Below are 9,162 nucleotides of genomic sequence, written 5' to 3'. Positions count from 1 at the left end.
CCCGCTGCCCTTCCCCGGCCTCTCCAAACTCAACCTCATGGCCTCCTCGGCCGGCGTCGCGCCCGCCGGCTTCTCCTACTGGCCGGGCCCGGGCCCTGCCGCCACCGCCGCTGCAGCCGCCACCGCCGCGCTCTACCCTAGCCCGGGGTTACAGCCCCCGCCCGGGCCCTTCGGCGCGGTGGCCGCCGCCTCGCACTTGGGGGGCCATTACCACTAGCCTCTGCCAGCTTGCCCGGGGCCTCGCCCAGCCCTACCCACGCCCCTGGGAAGGAGGGGAGAGCGCTCCTGTAATCCTGCATTTTACTCCGTCCATTGTCCCCGGGCCCTCAGGAGGCCTTCCTGCAACTTGAGATTTGCCCCCCAGCCTCGCGTGGGGGCCGCAGGAGTCAGAAGGGCTGTAGCCACAGACTTGGCACAGTCTGGGTGGCACCAGCGGTTTTCCATCCGCTGCTAGCCCCTGGGACCTACCAGCGGCTCAGCGGAAGAGAGGGCCTGCCTACCTGCTCTGTCAAGATAACAAGCAACAGAAAGCAGTGGGGCAGTTCTACTCTTTAACACTTGGCATCATTGCCAGGAGTCTGGGGGAGGGTGGGGGTGGGGGGAATCATGACCATTGGCACTAACAACAACACCCCAAACCTGGAGAGAAGGCGGCTTTGGCTTCCCAAGCTTTCTTCCAGGGCTTCAGGGACCCCCTCTTTCTCTCCCTCTCTCCCTCCCACCCACACTTTGGCCTGGGTCCTGGAAGACCCCTCCAGGTTGACCCCTCTCTTTTAAATCCCAACTATGTGCTCATCTTTTCTCTCCCCACAAGGCGCCGCCCCACCCCATCCCAGCACATGGAGAGTCACAGTTCCAACCCCACTCCACCCCCCTTCTGCTCGGCCTTGATTAGGGCTTCTGCCCACCCTGGCCCCAACCACAAGGTTAGGTAGCTTCAGGGGGCCTACTGTCATAGGGCGACCCACGAGTAGCCTTCTATCCCCGTCCCACCCCCATTAAAGCTTTCCTCTGCCTCTTCTCCGTTCTCTGTGGCACCAGAACTTTTCTCTTTTTTGGTAGGTGGGGTGGTGGCTGGGCGGGGAGGTAGGGTATTAGGAGGGGGAGCGACTTGAGGAGGGATGACCCGCCAAAGGGGCAAGCTTGGGTGCTGCTGGGCAGAAGAGAGGAGTCCCTGGTGGGTGGGCTCAACCCTGCCCTCCGCAGCAGACCCCACCCTCTTCACCGGGCCTCTCACCCCACCAATCTCAAAGTCGCCCCAATATGCACGCGCAGCCCACCTGCCCCTCTCCCCATCCCAACCTTCACCCCTTCCCCATCTTCACAGCCCTCTCTTCCCTCCTTTCCCTCCCCATCCCACTCTCACTCTCTCTCTGTCACCCCCACGCCCAATCCACCCCCTCTCTTTAGTGTCCCCATCGCTATTTCCGGTTGCATCTGCCTCATTTTCGGAAGGGGGACCCAAGAGAGACTGCTCTGGACCGCGCTAGAGGCTGCGCCCTGCTTCTCACGGGTGGCGCGCGCCCTCTGCTGTCCGGAGGGAGATAAGCCAGGCCGGGCCGGGCCAGCTCTGTGCGGTTCGTGGGAGCATCTCCCCTCACCGCAGACGACCACCTTGGGGCCTCCTAAGTCTGACCTCGGGAAGGATGGGGGTAGGCTGAGCGGGCGCTTCTCTGGGCTGGATCCTTTCCCTCACCGCCTGGGGAAGGTGGCTATTCTTGAACCCAAGGGTTTCTGACTGGTAGGTGGAAGGCTGCCCCAACCCTGTGGGAATGGACAGGAACACCGGTGGCAGCCAGGACAATTCATTGGTCACATCCTGTCACACGGCGGGGGCCTGAGTGCCCCTTCCAAGGGAGCTGATGAAGTCATCCAGGGAAAGGTCTCCTTTCCTGTTTGTTTTCTTTTTGTGCCCGGCATTCCAAACAGCACGGACTTGCCATAGAACATTCGGAAAGCACGCAATAAGCGGTGCGTGAAGCAGGTGTTGGATGAAGAGTAGAACGCAGCCGGCAGAGGAGAAAAGCCAGCAGCCTCGCACTCCCATTCCACAGAGGCCATTGCTGACCACGCCCCTCGCCCCTCAGGCCTTTCAGCGTCCCTGGTGCCCTGCTTTGGACCTCTGGCTACATAAGCCTGCTCCTTGCCATTCTGACCTCCCTGCAGACCTCCGCAAGTGGGAGGGCTCAGGTGCTCCCTCAGTGGGTAGAGGGGGTGGAGTCTGTGAATTGAATGAGGGCAGAGGACAGAAGGTAGGCCCGGAGATGGGGGGTGGGTGGGGTGGAGGGCACTGGGGAGATCTCAGGACCAAGGTCAAGGAGGAGCTGGGCTATTGGGAATTGTGGTCCTGAAGTTATATAGCAAGAGTTCCTGGCAAGGACTGGGAGGCCTGCCCTCTGATCTCTCTAGCGGAAAGACAGAAGGCCCTAGTATGGATGGTCTCAGCAGAGTCTGTGTCACTTTAAACAGTCAAACTCCCTGCCATCAAATCAATGCCCACTCATAGGGACCTTATAGGAGAGGGCAGAACGGCCCCTCTTCCCAGAGGTCACTCCTTGCGGGAGTAGAAAGCTTTGTCTTTCTCCGGGGTTGTGTAGCTTGGTGGTGTGTTAATCCACTGTGTTCCCTTGCAGCCTGTAGGGCCCAGCCTGTAGGCTGAGGAGTCCTCCTGGGTGAGGGCTGTGTTGGTGGGGCTCTGGCACCTAGAATACAGCGAGGGGTCCACTTGCTTCAAGCATCTCACCCCCAGCCCACAATACACTCTCCGGAGAAGACCGCACAGACAACATGCAGACCTGCGCACCCAGGAGGGGAAAGGGGAAAACTGTTGGGAGGGAGCCCAACAACCACCGGGATATTGTCTGGAAGATGCTACCGAGGAAAGCTGCCATCCCCCATTGTTAGAGGGCTGGGTGGGGCTGAGGAGCGGGGCAGGGGCGTCTGGGCAGTGCTAGAGCGAATGGTGGGAAGCTGTCTCAAAGCAACACGGTCAGATATGGAACAAGTCAGTGGCCAGTTCTCTGTCATCAGGGTGCCTAGCAGGCACTCCCTGGGGATGGGAGTGGGGAGGGGACAAGGTGACTTCTTTGACATGGAGACTTGGGTGGGGGGTAGCAGAGGGAAATGTTGTCAGAATCAGATCCTTAAGGAGACACCGGCCTCTTTTGCAGTCCGTTTGAGAAGCTAAAATGCAGAACTCAAAACCCAACCAAGCTCACTGCCCCTGAGTGGATACTGACTCAGAGTGACCCTAGAGGGCAGGTAGAACTGCCCTCTGAGTTTTGGAGGCTGTAACATCTTCCCCCTTGGAGTGACTGGTGGTTTCGAACTGCTAACCTCCTAATTAGCAGCCCAACACATTACCACCATGCCATCAAGGCTCCTGAGATATAGAACTCAAAAAACAACAATAAAAGACCTCCAAACTCATTGCTGTTAGATCAATGCTAACTGGTAGTGAGCCCTGTGGGTTTCCGAGACTGTAACTGTTTATGTTATTAGACAGTCCAGTCTGTCTCCCTTAGAGCTGCTGGTGGTTTCGAACTGCCAACTATGAAGATCGCAGCCCAACTCGTAACCACTACAATCTGCCAAAATTCTTCATACATTCATGGGGCACAAAGCCAATATCTGCAACCTGGACTTGCACCGGGTCCCAGGACAGGAATATCAAGCTCTGGGACATTAGGAGGAAAGGCTGTGTCTTCCGGTACAGGTGATACAGCCAGGCCATGCGCTGTCTCTGGTTCAGCCCCCACAGCAAGTAGCTGGCGTCCGCCGCAGATGATCCACACAGTGAAACGCTGGAATCTGACTGCTGGCAAGATGATGTCGGAGTTTCCTGGCCACATGGGGCCCGTAACATGGTGGAGTTGCACCCCACGGAGTACTTGCTGGTGTCCGGCACCTCCAACCAGACCATCCGCTTCTGGGATCTGAAGAGGGTGGTGAGCGGCATTGAAGGGGAGCCAGGGTCTGTCAGGAGCGTCCTCTTCAGCCCTGATGGCTGCTGCCTATACAGCGGCTGCCAGGACTCACTGCACGTCTATGGCTGGGAGCCCCAGCGCTGCTTCGACGTGGTCCTGGTCAAGTGGGCAAGGTGACCGACCTGGCCAAAGAGGGTCCCTTGGGTGCAGAACTCGGAATCAGAAAAACCTGAGTTTCAGTCCCAGCTGGGGCAATTAGCTAATCTGTTAATGGACCTTCAGATAATCACCTCTCTTTACTGGGATTCTGTTGTCATCATAAGGGGGCTGAGCCAAAACACAAACCTCACTGCCGTCCAGGCGATGCCCCCTCACAGGGACCTGTAGGACAGGGCAGAACTGCCCTGTAGGTTTCAGATACTGTAGCTCTTTAAGAAACATTAAATCATTTTACTGGGGACTCTTACAGAGATGATAACAATCCATAAATCCATTATATCAAGCAAACTTGTACCTAGAGTGCCATCATCATTTTCAAAACATTGTCTTTCTACTTGAGTCCTTATGATGAGCTCCTCTTTTTCCCTCCCTTCCCCCCGAACCCTTGATTATATATATATATATTTCATATCTTACACCGTCTGCTGTATCCCTTCACCCAGGTTTCTGTTGTTTGTTCCCAGTGGGGGGTTATACATCCATCATTGCTACCAGTGCTCCCCCCCCCCCATGGTGTCGCTATCCCCATGACTGTTTTGGGGGGTTTATATGTCTTGGCTTCCATGTGTCCAAAGCTCTGACCTAAACCAATTACACACACCAGTGTAGCTGAATCTGTGAGGTAGAACTGGGGTCATGATAGTGGGAGGGAGGAAGCATTAAAGAACCACAGGAATGTTGTGTGTTTCCTTGGTGCTAAACTGCACCCTGGCTGAACCATCCCTTCTGTGTAACTCTCTGTAAGGAACTTGTCTGCAGTTGTCTATGGCGGGCTTTGGGTCTCCTTTCCGATCCCTCTCCTTCACATCAATATAATTATTGTTTCTGATCTTCTGATACCTGATCCCATCAACTCCTTGTGATCGCACAGGTTGCTGTGCTTCTTCCATGTGGGCTTTATTGCTTCTCTGCCAGATGGCCGCTTGTTTAACTTCAAGCCTTTAAGACCCCAGGTGCTGTATTTTGTAATAGCCGGGCACCATCAGCTTTCTTCACCACATTTGCTTATGCACCCATTTTTGTCTTCAGTGATCATGTCAGGAAGGTGAGCATCACAGAATGCCAGGTTATTAGAACAAAGCTCCTTTTCCCCCATCTCCTCCCCTCCCATGTCCCCCGGAACCACCAGTTTATCCTCAGGTACTGTAACTCTTTATGGGAGTAGAAGGCCCCATCTTTCTCTAGTGAAGCAGCTGGTAGCTTTGAACCACTGACCTTGCAGTTAGCAACCCAATGCATAGCCGCCACCACCACCGGGGCTCCTCCAGGGGGTGGTAAACTCTGTCCTTTGGAACTCCAGCGGTTTCTCGGGTTCTCTCTGTTCCAAAAATTAAGAGTTAGAAAACAATTGTTCTCAGATGGTCTTTAAGGTTGAGTTCAATTCCAGCATTTGACAGTTTGCTTTGCCAGCTTGGTTCTGACCAATTCTCTGTCTCTAGGATGTCATCATGCCTTGGGTTACTGTTGTCTTAGGATGACTCAGACTCCACTCATGTCCTACTGGAGCACACTCTTTTTTTTTTTAGGTGGATAGGTATATTTTATTTTATTTTTTAACATTTTATTAGGGGCTCATACAACCGTCATCCCAATCCATACACACATCAATTGTGTAAAGCGCATTTGTACATCGTTTCTCAAAACATTTTCTCTCCTTTTAAACCGCCGACATTAGGTCTTCATTTTTCCCCTCCCTCCCTGCTCCCCACTCTGGCATGAGCCCTTGATAGTGTATAAATGGGTATTTTGTCATATCTTGCCCTGTCCGACGTCTCCCTTCATCCACTTTTTGGTTGTCTGTCCCCCAGGGAGGAGGTCACACACAGTTCCATGTAATCGGTTCCCTCTTTCCTACCCATTCTCCCTTTACCCTCCCTGTTTCGCCACTCACACCACTGGTCCTATAGGGCTCATCTGTCCTGGATTCCCTGTATTTTCAGTTCCTATCTGTACCAGTGTACCTCCTCTGGTCTAGCCAGACTTGCAAGATCGAATTCCAGTCATGGTAGTGGGAGCGGGGAGGAAACCTTTAGGAACTAGAGGAAAGTTGTATTTCTCATCATTGTTACATTGCACCCCGACTGGTGGGAGCACACTCTTACCCAAGTTCAGTTTCCTGATGATCCAGCCCTCCTTTCCTTGGCCTTCCAAGGTGTCAGTCCACCATGGTTCCACACTCTCAATCCAGGGTCTGGCCATGTTCCCCGGTGTCCTGACCTTTCCCTGTGTTTCCTCATTCTGTCACTGGTGCAAAGGGGGCTCCTCTCTCCACATGTTTGTTCTACAGGACAGCCAACTGCTTCCACAGCTGCCGTTGTCTAAATCCCCTTCCTGCTGGAGGAAGACTACAGGGCATGCACTGCTTTGTCTGCTTGGAGGACAAGTAAACTGAGACCCAAGATGTTACGTGAAATCCGGGCCAGAGTTCGGGCTTTTTCTAAGACTTGGGCCTTCTAGCTCCTAAGTCAGAAGTAGTCGCCCAGCCAGGGACTAACTTTCCACCCTCCTCGAAGCTTGGGTTCTGCCAATGGACTGTGAATGGAGCTGTGTGTGGCTTTCCCATCAAGGCATTTGGGAGTGGGTTTGCTTTCTCCATCCTCTCAAGCCCTTTCCTAGACTCTGAGAAAGCCTACGAGATGGCAGATGGACACTATGGAAGGGTCGTGGCCTTAAAACACCGTGGGGAGGTGACAAAATGGCATAGCAGCCTTATGTGACTGCCTCTGGCTTCTGTAGAGAGGAGCATCCACCCCCACACCATCCCAAGACTAATTACCACAAAGCAGAGATCACACAGGCTCCCACCCACCATCTTTCTTTTCCCTACGGTAGCACCAACCCTCCCAGGACATTGTACTCTGCTGGGTTCATTAATTCATTGAAATGACCATGTAGAACTAGCAGACAAAGCTCACGATGATGGAGTTTATTAAGAAAGCCAACAGGTTATAAAATGTTTGTTGAGGATACAGTTCTTGGGTCCACAATGCCTCTTCTCCGCCATGCTTGCAGGCATGTCTTGCACTGGGACCTTGTCCTCTCAGCCCGGTGATCCCTTGACCTCTGCCGTGTTCCTTAGGTGTTGCAGCCCACTGCTCTGCTTCTTGGTCTTCTTGGTGTTGTTCCTCTGCTGGTTCATGGTCTCACTGGGGCTCCTTTGCTGTCTCAGGTCAATGCTGGTGGCTCTTATTTCTCAATAGTCGTTGGGATTCCCCTCCGGGTTTCTAAGATGGTTCACACGTATATACTCTAGGGAATGGCCAATCTCCTCTATTAGTGTTCACACACCCTATTTGCATGCGCCCACCATTTGATGGGAGTTCCAAAAACTTGGATAGGAGGAAGCATCATTCCAAATAATTTCACTTTGTTGCAGGAAAGAAATCCCCTGTGCTGGATTGACCTATGTTCTCTCAACAGTTACTCCAATTTGGCTGGGTCATGGTTCTCAATGACTCGACAGTTATGCAGGGATGAAACCATTCCCCAAAGATGTGATGTGATGTGATGTGATCAGTCAATCAATTGGGAAAGGCTTGTCGTGGGATGCAACATGCTTATTGAGGCCACAGTCCCAAGGGGAGTTTCCCTGCAGCATCTCTAGTCTTCCAAGAGACAAAGGGGAGGGACGAGCAGGGAAGCAGTATCACCAGGAAGGAAGAGTCAGGAGTAGAGCACATCCTTTGGACGCAGGGCTCCTGCACTGAAAACCTCCTGGACCCAGGAGAAGACTGACGCCAAGACACAGGAGGATCCCCCAGGAATGCTGGACCCAGAGATGTTGAAAGGAGAAAAGGTACTTCCACAAGAGTTAATCTAAAGAGAGAGAAAAAAAAGAGTGAACAGCGAGAGTAAACCTCCCTGTAGAGTGAATGCCCTAAATTCAGAGTCCCAGCCTTCTAAGCGTAGAAAGAATAGTTCAGACCGTTCCCCTGTGGTATTTCTGTCATGGCAGCACTAGAGAACATGACAAAATTGAGAGCCAGGAGAGGGGTGCTGCTCCAGCAGATACCTAACATTTGGAAACAACTCTGGAATCGGGTAATAGATACATAGAAGCCTGGAAGGAGACTCTGGATGCCATATTCAGCTAACCACAAGGTCAGCAGTTTGAACCCACCAGCCACTTGCTCTGAGGGAGAATGATGAGGCTAGCGAGGTAGCCTCATAAAGATTGACCATCTCAGGCATGCACAAGAGCAGATCTCATCTGTCCTGCAGGGCCTTCCTTTGTGGTCAGAACGGACTTGGTGTCAGGTGGTTACTAGTGAAAATGAGGAGCCTCCGTTGGTTAAGCATTGGGCTGCTAATCTAAAGGTCAGCAGTTCTAAAGATCAACCCATCAGCCACTCTGCAGGGGAAAGGTGAAGCAGCCTGCTTCCATAAAGACTTGCAGTGTTCGAAACCTCACTGGCAGCTCTACTCTGGACAGCATTGTTGAAGTTCTTTATTTCTAGCAGTTAATGCCTGTTGTGGGATGATGGCTGTCAGAGGCAACTCCGATGAGGGTTTAGAAGGAAATGAGAAGAGCCGGAACACCAGAGATGACACTGATAGCAAGAAGCAGGGGCAGAAATTTTGCAGCAGCAGAATCTGAAGGCTGGGACAAGGTGACATGGGAACCGACCCACAGGTTGAGGGAGTGGAATGCCTTCAGTCAAGAGGCCTCCTGGCAGAGTGTGGTACCTCTGGGCACTTATTGGTAGAGCTAACGAGTTTTGTAAGATGTGCCTGAACAAGACAGAGGCCAGCCCAGCCCAAGAGGCCATGGAACTGAGAAACAAAAGCTAAAGAGGCAGGGTTAGCACAGTGTCACAGGGTGGGGCCAGAACTTCTGAAGAATCAAAGGGAAGGGGCAAGATATGACACAATAATACTTTATAAATTATCAAGGGCTCATAAGGGAGGGGGAAGCGGGGAGGGAGGGGAAAATGAGGACCTGATGCCGTACCTCCTCTGGTCTAGCCAGACTTGCAAGATCGAATTCCAGTCATGGTAGTGGGAGCGGGGAGGAAAC

At 53.0% G+C, this 9,162-nt stretch overlaps 1 protein-coding gene across 1 annotated transcript in view; it reads left to right on the top strand.

The window, feature by feature from the left end:
• The window catches only part of FEV (FEV transcription factor, ETS family member), a 3,024-nt gene extending 2,807 nt beyond the window's left edge, over nt 1-217 (top strand). The window contains exon 4 of the mRNA XM_045293890.1: nt 1-217. This exon is cut by the window's left edge and continues 39 nt beyond it. Within this exon, the coding sequence (XP_045149825.1) occupies nt 1-217 (217 nt within the window).
• The last annotated feature ends 8,945 nt before the right edge of the window (nt 218-9,162 follow it).

This window comes from Echinops telfairi, unplaced genomic scaffold (assembly GCF_000313985.2).
Source record: "Echinops telfairi isolate 266 unplaced genomic scaffold, ASM31398v2 ScPeMD7_3;HRSCAF=10, whole genome shotgun sequence".
Classification (NCBI taxonomy): domain Eukaryota; kingdom Metazoa; phylum Chordata; class Mammalia; order Afrosoricida; family Tenrecidae; genus Echinops; species Echinops telfairi.
Note: the sequence above shows the minus strand (reverse complement) of the source record. Positions and strands in the feature narration are given on the sequence as shown.